At 40.8% G+C, this 23,991-nt stretch overlaps 1 protein-coding gene across 2 annotated transcripts in view; it reads right to left on the bottom strand.

The window, feature by feature from the left end:
- Positions 1–23,991, bottom strand: part of DOCK8 (dedicator of cytokinesis 8) — a 134,401-nt gene that overhangs the window by 16,576 nt on the left and 93,834 nt on the right. For both annotated transcript variants that reach the window (XM_043515041.1, XM_043515042.1), the window contains 12 exons: positions 22,332–22,471; positions 21,025–21,194; positions 19,016–19,164; positions 17,261–17,443; positions 16,011–16,146; positions 14,228–14,315; positions 8,984–9,080; positions 6,049–6,183; positions 4,034–4,186; positions 3,186–3,344; positions 1,854–1,954; positions 1,336–1,528 (listed from right to left, as the gene is read on the bottom strand). In XM_043515041.1, the coding sequence (XP_043370976.1) occupies positions 1,336–1,528; positions 1,854–1,954; positions 3,186–3,344; positions 4,034–4,186; positions 6,049–6,183; positions 8,984–9,080; positions 14,228–14,315; positions 16,011–16,146; positions 17,261–17,443; positions 19,016–19,164; positions 21,025–21,194; positions 22,332–22,471 (1,704 nt within the window). The remainder of the gene's footprint in view (positions 1–1,335; positions 1,529–1,853; positions 1,955–3,185; positions 3,345–4,033; positions 4,187–6,048; positions 6,184–8,983; positions 9,081–14,227; positions 14,316–16,010; positions 16,147–17,260; positions 17,444–19,015; positions 19,165–21,024; positions 21,195–22,331; positions 22,472–23,991) is intronic.

Here is a 23,991-nt window from a genome sequence, read left to right as displayed (position 1 = left end):
TAAGGAAACAGAGAGCGGTTCAGTGGGTGACTTACCCAAGATCACATAATAAGTATGAGCCCAAGCTCTGAATAAAACCCAGATGGTCTCACTAATCTTGTGCGTTAGCCACAAGATCATCCCTTCCACTCTCAGCCTTACCTCAGAGGCACTGCAAGGCTTAAGTAATGTTTGTAAAGTGCTTGGAGATCCTCACATGAAAGGCTCAGTAATAATACCCACCATTTTGCCTTTTTACAGCTCAAACTGAAACCTCAATTCTGCTCAGATAAATGGCTATGTCACTGAGGGGTTTCTGGATCCTTAAGCAAGAATATTTTTTCGTCACCTCTCTACTACAGAGCACTGTGGCTCAACTGTCCTTTTTCCAGACATGTATTTTGATGAGAAGAGCAGATCCACCTGGGATGCTTCTAGACACTATTTGATGTTGATAAAATCAGTGGATTCTAGCTGAGTAAATGAGACAAGATTTCCTACCAAATGATGGTATGGGATACCTTTGATGTGTCTCCCCACCTTCCATATCTAGGAATTTCACAAATAAGTTAGAGAGAAAGTGGGTGAGGTAATTTCTTTTATTGGCTCAACTTCAGCTGGGGAGAGAGACAGACTTTTGAGCTTACATGGTGCTCTTCTTCACCTCTGTGTAAGCTCAGGACAACTGTAGAAATCTTAGGTTGGACTGACACTTTTAAGGAGGTCTCTCTTCCATTGGTGCACAAGTAGGTAATTCATTTAAATAAATGCTAGTTACATGTTAAAAAAAAGCCACACGTTGGTGAGAGATTAGCCCTTTATGTTTAGAATGTTTCTTGTGCATCTGATTCAATTAATAGGCATGAGTTGCCTACAAATGAGGTGCTTACTTGCTCTATTTTGTGGCTGCTATGTCATTCAGCTACAGACTACATCTTAAACATTTAATATACCTAAAATTGGAGCTACCCATTCAGTAATAATATTAACTTTTATTCTAAAGTATCCAAAAGTGCTTCAGAAATTAGATATCTACCAAATTTTCAGCTACTTCTGGGATGGAAGCATTGTCTAAAAGCCTACGGCAAAACTATAAAACAGTTTCAGGTAGGAAGTAAAGTATATAGCTATTTCAGCAGTCTAGCAACAGTTGGTCCCAACTCAGTGTTAAGCAATGAGGTCTGGTGGCAAACTAAGGTCTGGGATAAAGGGGTACATTATACAACTGTTGAATGTTGCCTTCTAGATAGCCCAGATGTGGATTCAGTTAACTGGCTCTGATTGGTGCCAGGCGACACCTCCCCAAAGTCAATAGAAGAGTACCCAGATACAGAAAAAAACACAAATTATTTCTACCTGAAAGCTGACGCTGCCCACTGGCAGGTATTTGTGATCCTCTAGCATGCTCAGGTATTCTGCAACCAGAGCGGCAGCATGGACCAGGCACATGGCTGCCTCAATGTAGCACTTCTTCTTGGTGTGTTTCTCTGCCATGTTCTGTAGCCAAGTCAGCCTCAAGTCAGGTGATGTCTGATACCCTTTGGCAAGTCTAGCAACACAGGTCAAGAAATAGATTTGAATTGGTTTCTTTTCTTTCTTTAAAAAAATACGTATCTATCGTCATAAGTGCTTACAATGTGCATATTGTATCACAAATTAAATTGAAAATTGGCTTATAAAAATCTTTTAAAATGTAGACAATTGACTTGTGCACTTTGTATGTTACATTATAAGGAAAAAAGCTCCTTTTGTCTAAGCACTGCATCTGGAGAGCTTGTCAGTAAGAAATACTTGGGGATCTCTCTCAAAACCCCACAGGCCCTTTGTGTTTGCTTCATTTTAATTCATTCAACAGCAGCATGAGAAGGTTTCACCTGTACATGAGATCCATGAGCATCTCTGGATCTTCCTGAAACTCCCTCATTTTCACTGTGTCTGACAAGATACTGTTCAGATTACATAGCAGCTCCTTCACCTGGAGATACACACACATAAAACCCACACATGCTTCAGGGTTTGAATAAAAGTTCAGCATCAACACAAGATGGTTTACTGTTTACTCTATTAACTGTTGGCACCAAGAAAAGTCATAATACAGGATTGTGACAGTGCAGGTTTTACCAGTCATATTCATTCAGCAAGCAACTAACAGAACAATGACATGGCAAAAGACACACACACAATAGCTTTATCAAATCAAATAAAACAAGTCCATCTCCTTTTGTTCATGAACTCTATAATACTTATCCCTAAATGTAGTGCAACTTCTGGTTCAGGAAAATTGCAATATAATGTTAAGCAGATGTTTTTGCAGTTCTTAGCAACAGATGTTTCATTATCTCACAGTTAGACATGGTGGTTGCTAGTAATGCAGTCACTTCCTTATGAACTGAAAAGAGTGGGATTTTTTTTAAACTAAGGTTTCCATATATAGCTGTCTTTCTCTGATAATGTGGAAAATGACAGGTTCCCATTTCTCATGATGGTTATGAAATCATCATGATTTATAAAGTGGGATGCATAAAAGGGGAAATTTGATTAGCCAACATGTGTGCCAAACTGTGAGTGAAACCAGGATAACTCAAGTGACCAGGAATAATTAGAGATGCTACCTGTATATTTTATTTTAAAATAATACATTCCCTTTATACAGGAACTGTTTGGGTAGTTGGAAGAACTTAGCTTTCAGTTTTGTAACTCAACCATACAAAGAAGTGCAAATATCCTAATTGCATAACTTCTAGGCTGTTGCCTTTAAAATAAGGTTTGTCATTTTTCACTGACAGCTTTGGGTTTTGGAGGAATGGAGGTAAGTTATGTTTTCAGATTGACAGTACAATGGTAATGACACAAATTCCAGTCTCAGATACTGTACATGGATGTAGCTCCTACTGGATTCAAGGGGAATCATGTATTCATAGCTAAGAGAAGAATCTAGCCTCCAGTAAGTTCTACTTGGATCACTGTAAGGTTATCCCATGGAATTATGCTCAGCTTTTACTCCAGACATCCTAGATATTGTCAAGATTGTTCTGATTTTAAAAGTGTAGCCCTTCATTAAATTAGAGATGGGTGCAAGCAGCAACATCTGCACTCAAATTTTCAATATTACTGGTTTAGGAATGCTCAGGTGTGGAGATCTCATTCCAGTGCATCTCAAGATGAGAGGTCCTGAAAAAAGTATTAGAAGCCACAAAAAGCCTAACCTGGACTGGAAACAGGGTTGGCTGCATGTCCATATCTTCTTCTGCATATGCCAAGATGGATCGTAAGGATCTTCTGAGGTACTCCTCATTGAAATCAGGTGATTTACCAACCAGAGAGGCCATGGACATTGTCACCTGCATCTTCACTCTTGCAAAATTCTTTATAGGTGGGGGGGGGGGGGAGGAGAAAGAAAAACAAAGGCCATGCAATAGCTACAAGGTGTATGGATTCAAATGCATTAATTTGCCACAGGCATCATACATTTTTATTCATTTGTGTGCTCTTGGGATGTAAACCCACATCTTTTCTACTTATTTAAATACAATGGGCCAAGTGTACCTACTTATGCCATCTGTCATTTTGGCCCAGTACTTTACATGTGAACACATTAGGGCTACATATCTATGCAGAGTGTAAGGGGAAGTAAGAATCCCCTCTGTCACATCCCTGTACATGCTACCTGGACCTTAGGTCCAGGCACATAGGTGTAGGAGAGCTATGTGCACCTGCTACACCCCATCAGAACAGCTGGATAATGAGTAGGTGGAGTCCTGGCTCCCTTCCCTCAATGAGCCAGCCAGTGAAGCTGAGCTTGTGGGAGATGTTGGGGAGTGGGAATGTTGCAATTTGCTGCTGATATAGGCCAGCAAACAAACAAACTATCATTTGCCACCCACAGAGCAGGAGGTAAGTAAGGTAGGAATTGTGCCTCAGAGGTGTGCCTGCAAAAGTACAGCATCTCCTCCTTACATACAAATCTTTTCAATTTGTTATCATTTTTAGTATTGGTTTTAAACTCTAATGCAAAAGAGTGGCATCACATTCTTTGCTGTATCTAATAACTTACACTGATGGAGCTGAAACTGTGTCTCATGAGGAGGTAAAGGGTAGCACAGGCTTGAATTCGTGTGATGTCTATGCTGCTGCTGCAGTGATGGAGAACTCTTTGACATAAGTCAGCACACTGCTCCATCTCCTCTTCAAACAGCAAGTCTCCAAACTAAGAGAGGCAGAGAAGACACCATCAGGGCATTCAACCCCAAGCATTCAAATGTCACGAGTCAGGCTCAAAAAATCATGAGATTTAAAGATAATACTGTTTGGGTTCTTTTGATTTGGCTTCTGGTTTCTCAACCTTGCCACCAGACCTAGGAGGGCTAGAAATTTACCCTTTGAAAAAATAAACAAAAGCTATGGTTCTCAGATGATCTCATGACTCCAGGAGCTTTAAGCAAAACACCAAATATGGCAAGATTTGCAATAAGATTGTGAGAGTTGGTATTTCAAGACTTTAAGCATACCAACACAAAGGGGTGAAGAAATATGCCAACAGTGCATTGAGAATAAGGAACAATTATTCATTGGATCTTTTCACATCCTGCTGGCCCCCTAACCCCCAGCACCACACAATTTCATTCTCCCCAAAACTTCCAGCACTAAGCTACATCCCAGACCCTGCTTCAAACTTTTGATTTATGATAGATTTGAGACACACAGATTGCTATTGGTTCCGGTAGCCCCACAATGTGCTTGGCACTGTGAAATACAAAGAAGGCAACATCCCTAAAGAGCTCACATTCTAAACAGAATACATATGGATACACATCTACTGTTTGTGCATAGATAGGAACTTAGAAGATGTGCATGTAACAATAAACACATGCCATTATCTCTCACTGTTGCAACCCTTGTGTGCCTCCTTCTGAGCCTCCACCCTTGGTTCATTGTCTTATCTGTCTGTGTTATGTCTAACCTACATTGCAAACTCTTTGGCACAGGGTCCCATCATTTTTCTTTGTTTATAAAGCAACATGCACACACCTATAGTGTATTACAAAGAGTTAGAATGGTTGCTTCATAAATTACAGTACCAAGTCATGTTAATTGGAAGATACACTCATTATTATTACTGAAATCTGTCATAAGTCACTTTAACTGGAAGATTCTAAAGATAATTAAATTTCCATTGTACTTTATGAGTTTCATAACTCTTCAGGAAACTACCCTATCATTAATCTTATCTGCTTATCCATATTTAATGGAAGACAGACACTAATTTGGGCGCAATTATCCTGTATGTTTGTTTTTTACATTTAGGATCTTCACAAATTCTTTTTGGAAATTCTTTTTCAGAGGAGAATGACTCCTTTGCCAGATGCTAAAATATTAGGAATAAGGCTCTTTTCTTAGGACTCTATATTAAAAGATAACAAATTTGGTATGATTCATGTTATAAAGACAGTAGGCCAAAATCTGCCCTTATTTGCTCCTGTGAAACTATATTAACTTCAGCAGGGGTGCACCGGGGAAAATGTGGGGATAATTTGTGTTACGTATTTAGAAAAAATAATAGTATAAAATATACTAACAGATTCAGATTCTCATCTCAATTACATGTGCTTAAACGTGGAAGAATTCCACTTAGTTCAGGTGATTGACATCCATGTAACTGATCTGAAATTAGTCTTGAGGCTGTAATAATCTAATTTCTACTATAGTCATGAATTCAGCACAATCAAATTCCTGAAAATTTAAATAACTATTTTAACTGAAGTGACCAATCCTTTTGGGTAGAATTTTGCTATACATTTTTATCAATATAATTTTCTGTGTTCATTGATACATTGCTAGAAGCAAAAACAATACAATACTTTTATTCCACCTGAGTTGTTCCATCCATGTTATCAACAATATTTCCAAGCAGTGGAAGCAGACAGCCCCGCGCAATCATGAACGGTCATGCATGCACCAGCGTGTCTGTACACAACACCTGTTCTGATGGGTGCAACTGTGTTTCCACTCTGAAAATGTAGCCCTAATGTCTTAACCAGAAAGATGGAAACAAGTATGTTAAGAGTTTACCTTGGCAACAAGAGCTCTGAGTGTGGCAAAGCAATGCATCAGGTATGTAGTGCTCTGATCACAGCTGAGAGAATTTACCAGGACCTTCAGCACACCTCCCAAAAGGTTATCTTTGCAGTCTACAGCCGAGCTCGCCTACACACAGAGAAGAACAGTATTCATGTAACTAGGCAAGCTAACAGCAAACAGAAGCATAGGGACCAAAGTTCTCTTCTATTGTCCAGGACACCAAGATTGGAATCCCTCGCAGGCTGCAAACAAAATGCTTCATCACACTGTGTTTTATCCTATAAAACAGGAATGGGGAAGTCGCTTCTCATGGATCGGGGTAGAAAGGGAAAGAGAAGTCCTCTCTGTGCCTCTCAGTGTTCCAAGGATCCTTCCTATCCATTGTGAACTCAGCACATTTCTAGACCCACCCTCAAAGTCCCAGGTTTTCATAATCTTCCTGCTGGCTGAGTCTTTTTTATGTGGCTTTAAAGGCCTACATGGCACTCCCTTTGGAGGGCATCACTTTTCTAATGCCAGGGGTTACAAAGGAATACAAGGTGAAGGTGTTCTGCACTGCCTCCACATGCTCACATCCCAGCAGGCAGATCCTCAGATGGGGTAAATTGTCATGGTTCCACTGTAACCATTGTACCCCGAGCTGAGGACCTGGCCTCTTCATGTTAAGGGCCTGATTTGGCAAGTTGCTTCAAATGGGCAGACCCTTGTGCCAACGGGGCTCCAAGCAGGCATAAGGGTTGTCCTGTGCAGAGCCCTTTGTAGGATTGGGGACTAAAAACCAAGATCTCACATGACAACGCAGAGCAATGCCACAAGTCCATCAGGAAAAAGAAAAGGAGGACTTGTGGCACCTTAGAGACTAACACATTTATTTGAGCATAAGCTTTCGTGAGCTACAGCTCACTTCATTTGATGCATTCAGTGGAAAATACAGTGGGGAGATGATTTCTATACACAAAGAACATGAAATAATGGGTCTTACCATACACACTGTAACGAGAATGATCAGGTAAGGTGAGCTATTACCAGCAGGAGAGTGGAGGAGGGGGGAACCTTTTGTAGTGATAATCAAGGTGTGCCATTTCCAGCAGTTGACAAGAAAGTCTGAGGAACAGCGGGCAGGGGGGAAGATGGGATAAACATGAGGAAATAGTTACTTTGTATAATGACCCATCCACTCCCAGGCTTTATTCAAGCCTAAGTTAATTGTATCCAGTTTGCAAATTAATTCCAATTCAGCAGTCTCTCGTTGGAGTCTGTTTTTGAAGTTTTTTTGTTGAAGAATTGCCACTTTTAGGTCTGTGATCGAGTGACCAGAGAGATTGAAGTGTTCTCCGACTGGTTTTGGAATGTTATAATTCTTGACATCTGATTTGTGTCCATTTATTCTTTTACGTAGAGACTGTCCAGTTTGGCCAATGTACATGGCAGAGGGGCATTGCTGGCACATGATGGCATATATCACATTGGTAGATGTGCAGGTGAATGAGCCTCTGATAGTGTGGCTGATGTGATTAGGCCCTATGATGGTGTCCCCTGAATAGATATGTGGACAGAGTTGGCAACGGGCTTTGTTGCAAGGACAGGTTCCTGGGTTAGTGGTTCTGTTGTGTGGTGTGTGGTTGCTGGTGAGTATTTGCTTCAGGTTGGGGGGCTGTCTGTAAGCAAGGACTGGCCTGTCTCCCAAGATCTGTGAGAGTGATGGGTTGTCCTTCAGGATAGGTTGTAGATCCTTGATGATGCGTTGGAGAGGTTGCCAACTGTGTCCACATATCTATAGACCTAATCACATCAGCCACACTATCAGAGGCTCGTTCACCTGCGCATCTACCAATGTGATATATGCCATCATGTGCCAGCAATGCCCCTCTGCCATGTACATTGGTCAAACTGGACAGTCTCTATGTAAAAGAATAAATGGACACAAATCAGACGTCAAGAATTACAGCATTCAAAAACCAGTCGGAGAACACTTCAATCTCTTTGATCACTCGATTACAGACCTAAAAGTGGCAATTCTTCAACAAAAAAACTTCAAAAACAGACTCCAATGAGAGACTGCTGAATTGGAATTAATTTGCAAACTGGATACAATTAACTTAGGCTTGAATAAAGCCTGGGAGTGGATGGGTCATTACACAAACTAAAACTATTTCCCCATGTTTATTCCCCACCCTCAGACGTTCTTGTCAACTGCTGGAAATGGTCCACCTTGATTATCACTACAAAAGGTTTTTTTCCCCTTTGCTCTCCTGATGGTAATAGCTCACCTTACCTGATCACTCTCATTACAATGTGTATGGTAACACCCATTATTTCATGTTTTCTGTGTATACAAATCTCCCCACTGTATTTTCCACTGAATGCATCCAATGAAGTGAGCTGTAGCTCACGAAAGCTTATGCTCAAATAAATTTGTTAGTCTCTAAGGTGCCACAAGTCCTCCTTTTCTTTTTGCAGATACAGACTAACACGGCTGCTACGCTGAAAATCCATCAGGCCAGCCCAGTACCAAATGTTTAAAATCCTCAGACAAATTCCTGAAATAAATGAAGATCCTTTTCTCCTCCACCCTCCTCAGTCAGAGCTGAGAAACCCCAGTGCCGTGTAAAGCCAAATGAAATTGGATTTCAAGTACTGTTATAAATAACCGGGGCCAAAGTCTCTTCTCAGTTACACGGCTGCAACCCCACTGCGTGAAAGGGGCTTGCACCAACAGATGACAATTTTGCCCTTAGGGTTTTTTTTGTTTTGTTTTTTAAAAACATGCTGGAATAACGAAGGATAATTTTTTATTTATTTCAGATTGTAAATGTTTCCAAGGTCTGTTTAATTAAAATGTACTGCCTAAGAGAGAAATGAATCCCGCTCACTTTGGCATCCGGGATGCCAGGACTGGCCTAGAGCTAGCCGTGCAGTTTCTCACCTGGATGATATTCTCCTGCATATCTAGGATGATCAAATTAGCTTCTGTAGCCAGGTTTCCACTGATCAGAGCTTCTTGATCTAGCTCAGCTTTTGTTCTATGAAAAGAAGATCTTATTAAAGCATACAGTAAGTACCCCATTATTTGGATAATAACCTACTGTATAAACCAGTGCGAAATAAAAGTGACAGCATTTTGAATATTCCCATAGGGGCAAGCAACAATCACCTTGCTGAAGGGCATTTCCTAAGGACTACTGGGTAATTGGGAAGAGTTGGTACTTTAGACCAGTGGTTTTCAAACTTTTTTTCTGGTGACCCAGTTGAAGAAAACTGTTGATGTCCATGACCCAGTGGAGCTGGGGCAGAGGGGTTTGGGGAGGTGGGAGGGGCTCAGGGCTGGGGCAGAGGGTTGGGGAGCGGAGGTGAGGGCTGTGGGGATGAGCGGATTGGGGTGCCGGAGGGGGCTCCGGATTGTGGGGGGGCTCAGGGCTGGGGCACGGGATTGGGGTGTGGGCTTACCAGTCAGCAGTGCAGTGGGATTGCTAAGGAAGGCATTGTGCCTGTCCTGGCACTGTGGACTGTGCTGAGCTATGGAAGTGGCCAGCAGCAGGTCTGGTTCCTGGGCGGAGGCGCGCGCAAGTGGCTCTGCATGGCTCTCACCCACAGGCACCGCCCCCCAGTTCCTATTGGCCAGGAACCAGCCAATGGGAGTTCAAAGCCGGTACTTGGGCAGCGCATGGAGCCCCCCTGCCTAGGAGCCAGACCTGCTGCTGGCTGCTACTGGGGCGCAGCGCGGTGTCAGAACAGGTAGGGACTAACCTGCTTTAGCTGGGCAGCACCACCGATGGGACTTTTAATGGCCCAGTTAGCGGTGCTGACCAGAGCTGCTGTGACCCAGTGCCTTACATTCTGTGACCCAGTACTGGGTTGCGACCCGCTGTTTGAAAACCACTGCTTTAGACCATTGATCCCCAAGAAAAGCCCTACAACTAGGCCGATGGATATTTTTAAATAGAGGATGCAGTTTCCTTTGGCACAATATCATCATAATAATGAGCAATATTTATACAATGATGCCATGCCCCACCCCAGGGAGGGATGGACTGAGGTGGATGAGAAGAGGCAGCAAGTTCCACACACTTCAGGCCACTACAGCAAAAGGCGCCATCGCCAGTCGATTTAAGAAGGGATGGTGGGATCCCTAAAAAGAGTCGAGGGAATGATGGGGCAAAGAGCAAACCTGTATCATGACAAGGCTCAGGGAGGAGGTCTGGAACATAGCCTCTCTAGATCTCTCAGCAGGATGATAACTTGAGACTGATGAATTATTTTTAACCAAAAAAAATGACGAAGTTCATCTGCTCGCTGACCCTGAGTTACCCAGGAACACGAGGTGGTTTGCTCAGCTGTATTCATTATTACTTCTGGGCTCCAGTACATTTGCAAACTCTCAGTTGAGAGTATTCAGTATTTGAAATCAGAGCTGTTTTGACAGGACTCCTCGCTCACGTGGTGTGTTTCTGTCCCCTAGCTGGATGAATGACTCTTACCATCAGGTGTCTGGTGTGAATTCACAATTTGCTTTCTGTGAATGTTCTACTATATTTGCTACCTTTACTTCAAAATTTATATTGGGATGAGGCTGGAAATCTCAGCTACTAAAGACCAGCATGGCCATCTTCAAGTCATCTTGACAGTGTTATAGACTGCCAGGGTAGGGAAGTAAGGGCAGGTGTAACATGACTGATCACATTTATTCAAAGCTGGGAATGATGGAGAAGACCTGCCAGGAGGTGATTGCAATAATCAAGCCATGTATTGCTAAATAAGGGTGAAGACTGCAAAAATTAAATAAACAACACGTTCTTTTGAACCATTTCCAGCAACCACTGGATAATTCACGCCTTGTACATTAGCCACTCCGATTGATTGACTCCTCTCCTGACATTCCACTTAAGCTATAACAGTGACTACAATCTACTTCAAGGCAGGTAGGGCAAGGAGAAGTGAGGACAAGTGTCAGCATATGCAAACCTGAAAATATGGCCCACCAACTGCCTCCCGAATGCCTTCTGGTGTATGAAAATGACAATGTGCAAACAGTTTTCCAGTGTTAAAATCCTGGTTACATCACTAGGGACAAGCAAGACACTCAGATACCATAGTGATGAGTGCCGTAGGCCATGTCTATACTTACAGGGCTGCAGCAGCTCAGCTGTACCAGTACGGCTGCAGCACATATGGTAAAGACGCTCTATGCTGATGGGAGAGACCTCTCCTGTCGGCATAAAAAAACCCACCCCTGCGAGCGGCATAAGCTATGTCAGCAGGAGAAGCTCTCCCGCTGACAGCACTGTGAACATGAGTGCTTATGTCAGTGTAACATTTATCACTCTGGGGGGTGGAATATTCACACTCCTGAGTGACATAAGTTTTGTCAACATAGGCAGTAGTGTACATAGGCATAGACACAGCCATATAAACATAAAAGCCTTGTGTACATGCAGAGTTGCACAGGTTTAGCTAAAGATGTGATTTTAAACTGATTTAGTTGAACCAGTGCAAAAGGCTGTATCGAACACTTATTTCAGCTTAAGCCAGATTTATTTTGGTTTAGCTTAAGTCAATTAGGAACGGTTGTAAGCTAAACCATAATAAGCCACTTTTAAACCAAAAAGAAGAGTATCCACACAGGGGTTTCCACCACTTTTTAGCTCAACCAGTGCAAATTTGTGTATAAACAATCTTCTTGACAAACAGAATCCTTATCCCTAATTATCCCTAGACTGCTTTTGCAGCCCCAAGGCTAAAGTTGCCTCTATCCCATTCCTGTGCAACGGAGCGGGCATAGTGTCTGATATATAAGCCCCTGCTCTGCTCCTCCTTGGTCCACTTCTGCTTATCAGGGCAATTGGATAATTAAGGACTTAATCCTATTGCCTTAGTAAGGAGAAAACCCATTGATTTTTATAGGAATTTTACTTTTGAAAGATTGAAAAGGGCCACAAAATTTGGTCCCAAAGTTTCAACTTCTGTTTTCAAAAAGGGAATTATATTAATCCTATTGAATCAGCATTTCATTCCATAGTTAAAACTGTTACATTACTTAGCCCAGTATTTCTAGGTTGTACCAGCAATCTCCGGACTGTACAAATACTGCAGTAAGAATGGCATCAATTTGATTTTCGTGAGGAAATGAGAGATTCGTGAACAAAAGGCAGAGTGGACAAAGATTTGTCATTTTTTAAAATTATAATGAATTCCAAAACCAAGAATCTATTTTAAAAAACCAGTTATGATTATTGATAACAATGTAGTTACCTTTCACAGCATTTACAAAACCCAGGCACAGAACAGAGCCAAACCAATTATCCAAGCCAAAATTAAAAAGGAAGGTAAAGAAAGTCATTAGCATGGAAACTCACTGCAATTTTAATATAGGAAGGCTACTGCACTGCCAGAATGAAAGGCAATCCTTTCAATTAATCTAATTCAGGTTCAGAATGGACTAGAAGGAAAAATGGCATCTCTCCAAATGTCTATATTTATAGAAGCTTGGCACACACAGCATGCAGCTACTGTTAATAGTATAACTGATTAATGAAAAGCCAGTTTTCTATAACTATAAACATTCAATTATTTATCACTGCAGTCTGTTGATCTACTTTACCTGTGCATTCATACTTTGGAGAGTGACAGAAATTTGTATCCACAAATCACAATTTACAACTTGCAACAGGAAAAATATGTCACCCTTTTCCCCTTTGCAAATAAGACAACTCAAATATAACACAAAAGGTCAAATTTTGCTCACCTGATTTCATAAATTCTAAAGCAAGAAAGGACCATTGTGATCATATAGTCTGGCCTTCTGTAAAATACAGCACAGAACTTCCCCAAAATAATTCCTTTAGAACTACAGCATATCTTTAAAAAAAATCCAAACTTGAATTTAAAATGACTGCTGATGGAGAATTAACCATGACCCTTGGTAAATTGTTCCACTAGTTAATTATCTTCACTGTTAAAAATTTACATCTCATTTTCAGTCTCAATTTGGGTAGTTTCAACTTCCAAACACTAGAATTTGTTATACCTTTGTCTGCTAGATTGAAGAGCTGTTATCAAACATTTGTTCCTCATGTAGATATTTACAGACTGATCAAGTCACCCCTTTTATTCTTCTCTTTGTTAAGATAAATAGATTGAGCTCCTTTAGTCTAGCATTATAAGGCACGTTTTCTAATCCTTCAGTCATTCTTGTGGGTCTTCTCTGAACCCTCTCCAATTTATCAAACTCCTTCTGGAATTGTGGACACCAGAACTGGACACAAGCATCCCAGCAGTGGTCACACTAATGCCAAATCCTGAGGTAAAATAAGCTCTCTGCTCCTACGTGAGATTCCCCTCTTTATGCATCCAAGAATTGTACTAGCCCTTTTGGCCACAGCGTCACACTGGGAATTCATGTTCACCTGATTATCCATCGTGACCCCCAAATCTTTTTCAGAGTCATTGCTTCTCAGGATAAGAGTCCCCAATCTTGCAAGTATGGCCTACTCATTCTTTGTTCCTAGATGTATACATTTACATTTAGCTGTATTAAAATGCATATTGTTTGCTTGCACCTAGCATAACAAGTGATCCAGACTGCTTTCCATTTAATGAGACTAAGCATGTACTACCATGCTGTATATGTAAAGTAGCTATAGCTACTCCAACACATAAGTCATATAACCCCCTCTTATGGGTTTTCAGTATATGCATCAGTGACCCAGTGTCACTCATGCAGTTAATGAACACAAGATAACAGGGTAACATCTCATTCAAGCATTTACAATCTCCTTATTGTGTAATAGCAACATCCAGCATCCTTGTGCTAGATCAGTGGTTTTCAACCTTTTTTCATTTGCAGATCTCTAAAAAATTTCGAATGGAGGTGTGGAGCCCTTTAGAAATCTTAGACATAGTCTGCAGACCCCCACAGGACCCCAGGCCACAGGTTGAAAACCACTGTTCTATAGTAACAACAACCTTTCGTGGATCCCTTAGACATAGTCTGCAGACCCCCGGGGGCCCATAGACCACAGTTGAAAACCAGTGTGCTAGGTAATCACTTTTGATTTCTTTTCCCCTCTGAAGACTGGGGCTGGACTGAAGCTGCGGATTTTGTAATAAAATCATCCTGGGAAAAATAAGCTTAGCTCTGGTAAAAGAGATATAAATTTATTAAATGACTTACTTATCTAGCCTCTCGTTTGCCTGCCGCCATTGAGTCTGCTCTTTTCTCCAACGCAGGTTTTCATTTAACCCTGGGAATCTGTCATTCCCTAAGAGTGCAACATATGTCAGCAAGATTAAAGCACAGCGGAGTGATCTGGATTTTGATATCAAATCGTACAGGAGGATCTACATTTCTGCAACAGTCAGACAGTTTTCAAATCTCCCAGCTTTAAGTCTCCTGGATGCTAGTAAATGCACATTGTCAATCATTTTTAAAAATCTGGGTTTAGACTTTTATGTTTGTTACACATGCATACAATTAAAATTAAAAGAAAATTAAAAATCCATTTTGAATGGAAATGACTGCCTCTCTGTGTAAGCAACTTGTTTATTTTTAATATTTTCGAAACCACTGTCATGTTTCTTCCTGGTATGAGGGCACTAATATAATGACATCACTGTGCATAAAGACTACTTGTGGAAGCACACACACTTTTTTCCTTGTGCTCCTACAAGAAAGATATGGTCAGAAAAGCAACTATATAAAAAGGAATGTCCTTACAGATCTGCTCTTCTTACATTTTCTAGATCCTATCTGCTTTCAATTCTGATAAAATAAAGGGCCATGTAAACCCATATAAGGGGCAGGAAATGTGAGTTTCAACTCATGCTCCTCATCAATCCATCTGAGGGGCAGGATTTGCTCTGTATGGATCAGGTAGGGAGTGCAACCCCTAGACCCACAGAGATACCAATCTCAGTACACTCATGAAGGCCCAGTGGCCTCACAGACTTACCCAGGTAGTCCTCCTCTCTTCTGACAGCCTCCCCATGTGACAGCACAGTAGCAGATGCAGGGGAGGCCCAGTAGAAATTAATGTTGCTTGGAACAACAACAACTCCCAACTCTCAGAAAACAGCTGCTCTCTGGCTCCACCCACCCCTCTGATCCACACATCCATAAGGAATACTATCCTCATGGCAAAGAGGTCATAAGATTTGGAGGTGGGGTGAATGTACCATGGAGCCAGCATCCCTCTATTTAACATCCCCACCTGCATAGTTCTATATTTTAACTATTTTTTCATCCCTGTTAGCTCTGCAGAGCCAATACAACTATGGGAGAGTGAGTTAGGATCTATTCTGACTTGGGCATCATCCACAGAATTTTTAAGTGGATCCTCATTACAGACAAAAAAATATATTTACTGGCAATGATGCACAAATCAACATATCCCAGCTTGACTCTCAGAACCTTCCCCCCATCCCTACCCCTCCCAGTTGGATTTGGAGTTCTAGCAGTTAGAAGAATCATTTTTTAAATTTATAGATGGAGTGCATCACATATAAAGGCACTGAGAGGCAACAAACATGAATCGTATGTCCACAAAACTAGAGGGTGGACTGAGGTCTGGCTGAAACTCAGTCTCCAAATGCATAAAATGTCTCTCCATATATTTTTGGGCCTAAGGCAACTGACAGCATCTCACCTTTTATTAATAGACTATGCATAACTTAAAACAGAATCAAAGAAACATTACATGTGATTTTTTGAGATATGTTGACTGCATATTTCTAGCATAAGAAGAGCTCACATATTATACATGTTGAAAGCTAAAAACATTTTTATCCACAGCAAAGCATAGAAAAGTCTGCAAGGGCAGGAAAAGGAGAGAAATACATTTGCAGCTTTTATTGCCTTCCAAAGACACAAAGGGAAGAACATTTATATCCACAGCACACTTGAAGTCTTTTGATAAAAATTAAATTAAAAATTAGAGGGGGTTGCGGGAGGGAAGTACCAGCTGGTGTCCTGCAGCGTTTCATCATTTCACCCCTGGCTCCTTCGCCTCTCAGTAAAGCCTCTTCTAGCCTGGCTTTTACATCTCTTGATTTCTGAAGCACTTGGGTGCTGACTTTGTCAGAGCTTTGTTTGCCCTGGACATACATGAGAAAGCAAAGTTTCAGTGATCAATTTCTAAGCTCCCCTCTTAAAGTACATTTAGTCAAATTAACTCTTAGTCCAAAGCGTTCTTCCAAAGCTGTAGCTACAGTCTCCAGATCAGGCCGAGGGCACTGAACACTATCAAAGGGGCACAGGGCACACACAATCAAAGTACAATAGCAACATGCACACTGTCAAAGGGGTAGTGGGTGTACTGTTTCTAAGCACACAGGGATAGCTGGAAGTAAGGAGAAAGGTGGAATTGGATAGATTGTTTAAGATGCTCCAATATTTCAAAAGGCCCCACTGTCATTATGCTACCGTTATAGTTTGTACTTTGTAGCATCTTCTATGCAATGGGCTTTGTGTGCATTAATGTATTTAGTCTCACAACTCCCTTGTGAAGTGGGTTGGTAGTATTATTCCAATTTTACATATGAAGAAACAGGCTCATTACAAAAACTACTTGACCAGATTCAGACAGGCAATCTGTGGCTTAGATAAGAGCCTTGACTTTCAGACCCATGCCTGAACCACAAGACCATTCTTCCATCTCATGGCTTGCTATAAAGGGTAGAAGAAAGAGTGCGTGGAAAGAAGCTACCCCAACCCACCTTCCCATGGGCAATTTATGTTCCGGAGGGAAAGAGGAAAGGAACTGGACTGTAGAAATATGTAAAAATGTATGATGAGTGAAACTCCAAAGATTGTAGGTTTACTTTAGATAGATATATTCAAAAGCCTGGCTCCTTATGTCCGAATGTCTCAGCAGAGAAATGTTGGTAAAACAGACCCATTTGCACAACTGTTGGCTCTCCGGCTTCTATTCAGAAGTAAGATGCTCAGAGCCACACAAAAAGGAAATCAATAAATAATTTAAAACAACTTTATAGGATCTCATAAAAAGTTTAATTTGAGTTTTGTTCAAAAGCTTGGGTCAATTATTTTATGTGAATCAGTTTGCTCATCCCTAACAACGGTGAGGATCAGGTGACAAGAGAGCCAGTTTAACCTCTTCCAGTCACAGAATTATGGGTTGCCAGGGAAGGATTGCACTAGAGTTTGTTAAAAAATTGTGACAAAGCATTAGTGAAAAGTTCCATTTACCTTGTACTCAAAGCATGAAACGCAAATGAAAAGAAGATCTAAAATTCTGTTCAGTTGCATGGATGGAAGGTCTGCAATCCACTTCCGAATAAGACTCTGTTCAGCATTTTTCATGATCCAGAGGAAACAGATCAAAAGGTTGCGAGTAGTATCAGGACTTAATATGTTGTACTGTTTGTAGGGCTAGAAACAGATAAAAAACGTGTTCCATGGAGGGAGAAAAAAGAGAAAAGTCATACTGGTTCAGTAATATTATTTAAATGCTGGTGGAGTTTTGTATCAAAACCATAGTTCATGCTGAGAGTGCTTCATCTATTCCATATTCATATATTTATTCCAATTCCATATATTCCAATATTTATAATATACAGCTGAGGCTGTGTAGACAGGAAGTGCATGTGTGTAAAAAAAAAAAAAAAAAAAAGAGAGAGAGAGAGAGAAAGGAGCACTGGTTGGTAGTTATCTCTACATCAGATTTGTTAGCATGTAGTGTAGAGACAGAATTCTCTAATTGTTAAGGACTTTCCTGTTGTGTTTCCTACTGTTTTTGTAATGTAACGTATTTATACAGATACACACATCTCAGTGGTCATTAGCGCACACAGATACATCCATGCAATTTTGGAAATCTGGGCCATAAATTATAGGCCACATTTTAAAAGCAATTACACCAAGTTGTGCCCAAAAAATATTTCCATGCCTGTATAAAGGAATGATTGCAGTCAGGGTAACTGAGCACACAAGAATACACTTTTAACTATTTAAGTGTGTACTAGGCACACAGTTACCAATTTATAGGTGTAATGACCCTTTTGTGAGTGTGCACATATTTTGTGGCAGTTACTTGAATGATTATTTTTTAAAATATTGCCCTACATGGATGTATAAAAGGTTGCTATTTTGATACTAAAAGGATTTAGGAACATTTGAATGCAAACAGAAACCATTTTTTGTTTATGCAGGCTTACAAAAGTGAGACCAACACTAAACGGCAACAAAAGGTAAACCTGTACAAATGCATAAAGCATGTAACAGAAAGCTTTATCATAGGTAGGGCTAATTGTCTGACATTTTCCTTTACAAGGCCTGTTTTCAGTTGTTTTTAACTTAGGCAAACTTTAACCGTTTGGACTGATGGGTGTCTGATTCAGGCTTTTTAATATTTATATTTATTTATTTATTATTATTATTTTCCAGCCGAAATGGTTCAGCCAATTCCAAGCATGAGGCCAGGGGAAAATAAATTCTTTTACCTATCTGAAAAAATTCTGGCAACCTTCCCTTTGAAATGCTCTATTCCCCACATGATTTGGAGCAGGGACTTGACATTTGGCAGGACTGCAGCGTATGACTTTTGCCATCCCTGTCAAAATCCACCCAAATCTGGCCAACTTTTATAAGCCTTTGAAAAATGGCACATTGTACGCGCACAGTAGAAACTTGCTAGAGTTAAAATCTCCAAAGATCCCACCCTCACTAAGAATAATCAAGCCTCTCACAGCTCCTAAGTGCTGACCAAACTCCACATGTTCCATTTCCACAGGGCTATTGATTGTTCTCCCTCGAGCCCATAGATATGGGGGCAAAGCTGGTCTTTCCTTGTAGTGGCTGTTCCCAGCTGTTCCAGGCTAAGCACTGGAATTGAAAGCAGGGAGCCTGTCTCTCTAGTACTCTGAAGGTTTAGGGTAACCTCAGAGAGAGGATAATAAAATAATACTGCCAGAAAGAAAGCCTGGCAAAGCAATGCAGACATACCAGTGAAGACAGAAGTGCACTTGAAGTCCTTAGGAGGTTGAACTGATTCCCCGCAATGGCCCAGGCAACAGACTGATTGATTGGGTTTGTAGATTCTTGGTCTTCATCTGGACTCCCTGTACGACCTTTCCCACTGCGGGCTTCTGAAACTACATTTGAAATGCCCCATTGACTCTGCCAGCATAATCCAACATTATTATCTAGGATTAGCTGGACAGTTTGCAACTACCAGCAGACTGCCAGGTTATACAAATAAGCACAAGGATAGAAGGATCTGTTTTAACCCACTCCTGCTGTCTGGTAAAGTTGATTTATGCTTCAGAGGCAAAGCCACTAAAGGATCTCAGGATGGCTCTGAACTACAGTGTCAAACCAGTGCTTTGCACTGCTTGGATTAAATCACCAATGCCAGGGTCAATGACATTACATTACTAAGCATTATCACCAAAGCTGAGCTTGGGTGGCAGATTTCTCACAGAAATACACATACAATACCTTAGACATTACTCCATCCTGGGCTTGGCTGCACATTGGGCTACCCACATTTGCCATCCTTGCCTGTCGACTGCCCGTCTCGCACATACAACACAATACAGTACAAATCTGGCAACTACTGACAGAGGAGGTGTCGCCTACTGGTTAAAAAACAGGCTTAAGATTCAAGACTCCTCACTTCTGTTCCCAGTTTTTCCACAGGCTTTCTGAGTTACCTTGAGCAAATAAGTTATTTAAACTAATTTTTACAAGGTCCTCTAATACTCAGTGATCAACTTGAGACACCAAAGGTTGGGTTTTTAGAGGTGCTAAGCAACTCCAACTGATTTCAATGTGCTCAGTACCTCTGAAAACTAAGCCCATGGCATCTCAATTTAGACACCCCCAAACAGAGGCACCCCAAGCTACTGGACACATTTGAATGTTTAGGCCTTATCCTTGCTATGCCTAAGTCTTCTCATCTACTAGATAGGGATAAAACCTAGATTAACAGAGTATGGTATGGTTTAACCAGTGTGTGTCAAGTGTTTCAACACTCTTGGGTGGCAGGTGGTAACAGAAGTTCCAGATATTATTGTTTTATTCCAGACATGTACAAAAAGTTTTCATAACTGGTAAAAAAATTGTATTTCTCGAAACAGCTATATGTTTTCCTTTGCTGCCTTGAAATTTTTCATGAAAACAAATGGTCGTTTTGCAAGTAGCACAGCACTGTCCTTTCAATAGAACATAAATAGCTGGTTTCTCTGGGAAAAAAAATGGCAAACTGCTGCCTGCAACAAATGCATAAGAACTCATTGAAGTCAAATATGGCAGGATCAGACAGGGTAGAGAATTATTTTTTAACAGGATTAAAGATATAGAACGGTATTTGTAGTTTCATGATTTAGGATAAAAATTCTATTCTAGACTCTTGAACCTGCTAGTCACATTTGCCTACAAATGCTCCTTTTAACTACAGCACCATGATAACTGTACTATCAAATAATAGAAAAATGAGTACATAAAATGAGCAAGTCAATTTGTAAACCTGTTAATACTTCCTAATTAAACAAACAGCATAGAAATCTAACGGAATCCAACTCATATAGATGCGCACTAGCTAAATAATGCAACAACATAATATTGTTACCCTTATTCTCCTTGCTATTGTTTGTTACACCCATTTCTATCTTAATATTAGAGTGTAACCCTTCCACGGCAAGGACCATGTTTATATGTTATATGTTATATGTCTATCAGAATAGTTATTAATTATACAGTGATATAGCATTATGTATAAATCAAGCACTGCTCTATCATTTGCTCACCTTATTATTTCTGTACAGTTTCTAAGTTATAGTATTTGAATAAACATTTTTCTGTACTTGAAAATCCAGCTTACTTTTAATTAAAGAAACATTTGCACTCGCAAGCATGTTTGGAGTAGTTAAGACAATCTCTTTTACATTTTGTCAGCTCACTTCATGAAGTCACTTGGAGAGGTCAAATAAGGGAAGAAAAGAAGGTCTTACCTGTAAAGTCATACAGCTGTGGCAGTGCATCCAAAATGATCCCAACCAAAGGGAGGTAAAGAGCAGCAATTTTGACCTTCACCTCTGGTTTTAAGCAGCGCTGGTCTAGGTCATGGGAACTCAGCAGGCTGTGCACAGCACTGATCGCTTTCCTCTGCACTTTACTGATTCTGTCAGCACAAAAAAGGACTAGCTCTGTTACTGAGACACATGCAGGTTATATGGATCAAAGAGGCTATGAGAGATGATTGAGGCGAAGGAAGTTCATAAATATTCTGTGGATAATTCCTTTGCTATAACCAGAGAGTAACATCTCTGTCTGCATTCCCTACATAAATCCTGATCCAGATGACAGACTTCACACCTGAAAAGTAGGGAAAACTGTCCCAGGCAATTTCAACAGGGTGGAGAAACAGATTTAAAGAAACATGTCACACCCTTGCAATGGTCAAGTATGGCAATTGTCTAACCATATCCTTCAGCATGATTGAAGGCAGCAGTGTTTTCAAGACCTTCACCTTGCTAAGAGTAAGTGAAATTCCCACTGACATTTTGCACCATATTTACTTAGCACTATCACATGTAAATAATACACATGCATTCACTGGGGGAGAAGATTTTGCCTACAAAGCAATCGTACTATTGCCTTATTACAAAGTAATTATCCACAGGTGAAAGTACTACGTTTATTTGACTGAAACAGTAAGCACTGTACTTAACTGATTCATTCCAAGATGTTGTAGGTCTAGTGTTCATCACACTCTGCATAAAGATATGTTATCTTTAAGAGAGATTATCCTTTCCAAAAGAACTTTTTTCCCTCTTCAAGAAGTTGCCCCATATGCTTCTTGTATCATACATTAGCCCCTATTTTTCCTATAGCTTTATATCACCGCAGCTGCCCTCCTAGACTCCTTGATAGTTCATCTTGTTCAAAATAAGTCTACTCCAAATGGTGGGGTGGTTGCCTGGGCTCCATGGAAGCAATTCTGCAGTGGATGTTTGTTACAGGCATACACATGGAGGTTAACATGTGGTTTGTTACAAGCATGCACATGGAAGGTAACATACCAACATTCTCCAGGGTACACAAGGCCAGTGAAACGCTATCAATTCTACTCCAAAGGCAGAGGCAGCAATAAGTGGTTTTCTCTCTTGCTATGCTGACCATACTGCCTTTGTAGCATCTTCATAATGGAAAGCAAGAGGCTGGACCTAAAAATCAAACCCACATCTCTCACATGACTGTACTGGGTACTGATCACAGGGCCATCAGAAAAAATCCTCTTAAAAACTGAGAAACTTACCCTTCTGCCTCCGTATCCAGTGCAGCTGCCAATTCAGAGAAAAGCAATCCAGCCAGAAAGTGCTGCTGACGATAATCTGCCGAAAGGTCAAACATGCTGGCAATTTTCTGATCCTGGAAACTAGAGCAGGAACTTGAATTCTGCAAAAGTATACTAGGTGTTTTAATGGATGATCAAAGAAAATACAACTCATTTAAACACACAATAGTGCCACTCACTGAAAATACAGCTAACAGCCTGTTCTACTGTAAACGACTGAATACAACATGGGAACAAGGTAATCATCTGAGGGAAATATTGAAATGTATAATAAAAATGTCAAGCTTTTCAATCAAATTGAGCAAAATCTCTCTGAAGCAAAATTTTCCCATGCATATATAGAGCTATGCAAAGCTAGAGCAGAGCGTGCAATTATAACAGAGTAATTTCTTCAATGAATTTAGCCTCTTTTACTGTTTGCAGTTGTCTGTTTACAATTTTCTCAAATCCGTTTTGAGGAATTATTCAGTGAATATTTTCTATGATTAACCCTCTGTGTTAATTATGTATGAGCAATTCGGTACGAGTGTTTGATATGCAAACAAGCTGTGTTTGTTAGTTTGAATAGGACACAAAGCCAGAATCAACCTTGTGTTCAGATTTCTCTGTAGAGTCTGTACCATTCTGCTGACACAAAGCAGCCCTAAAGCTGGCATAGCCAACCATGGGAAGATCATCCCAGTGCAGAGCCTGCGTAGTGGCTTCTTTGCCACGTGCACCCCACCCCGATATCCCATGGCAGGTACAGAAATATGGCCAGCAAGAAGGAGATCTGAACATGTTTTTTCTATATCCTGGCAGTGTCTGGGGTCACTGGCAGCCAGTGTAATTTAGAGCAGCCTTCGATTTGCTATAACATATGGCTGGGACTGATGCACAGCCACACCAGGATCAGCAGAGTTGCCGCTGAGTTTGTGCTATCAGCTCCTCAGCTGTAACCATGGATCTGAGCCAGAGGTCACTTGGTACGTTTCTGTTCCTGACTGGGTGAGCATAACTCTTAGAATCTGTTTCCAGTGCAAATACTTAGCTTTACAATTTGCTTTTCATTAATATTCTTCAATATTCACTTGAAAATATTTCTGCCAAAACTAATTTGCTTGAATATTAGCAGAAAATAAACATATAAAAACCAGATCCCAACTTTGTGGTTGACCCCTAGCTCCATAATGGGCTGAATCAAAACCCCACTTCTGAACACCCCCCCCCCAAACTTTGGGATAGTGCAGGCTTGAATTTGGAAGAAACCCCTACAGAGTGGTCCTATCTCAACTGCCATATAGATGCAGACGTAGCTGTTTGTTTGCAGTAATACGGGGCATGGAGCATCCATTTAAATGAATTTCATATATGAGCTCTCAACAAAAATTCCACAAGATTTATCCCCATGGTAACAAAATCTCACTAAAGTTAGCAACTATGCTGTAGACAGAGCAGAGTTACTAAACTGGTGGCCAGCAACTGTAGCAAATCATGCAAAAGCAGCAAAAAGCCCAGTGGCTCGAGTAGGTTGTACTTTGTGGGTGACTCCTAAGGGAGGAAAGAGTTGATGATATTGCCTAAGGAGAAGATTGATTCTAAGTGGTAGCTGCCAGGCTCTGCTTTGCAGTATCTGGTTTTG

Source organism: Dermochelys coriacea, chromosome 5 (assembly GCF_009764565.3).
Source record: "Dermochelys coriacea isolate rDerCor1 chromosome 5, rDerCor1.pri.v4, whole genome shotgun sequence".
NCBI classification, from domain to species: Eukaryota; Metazoa; Chordata; order Testudines; family Dermochelyidae; genus Dermochelys; species Dermochelys coriacea.
The sequence above is the reverse complement of the archived record's forward strand: the minus strand, read 5'-3'. Positions and strand labels throughout refer to the sequence as shown.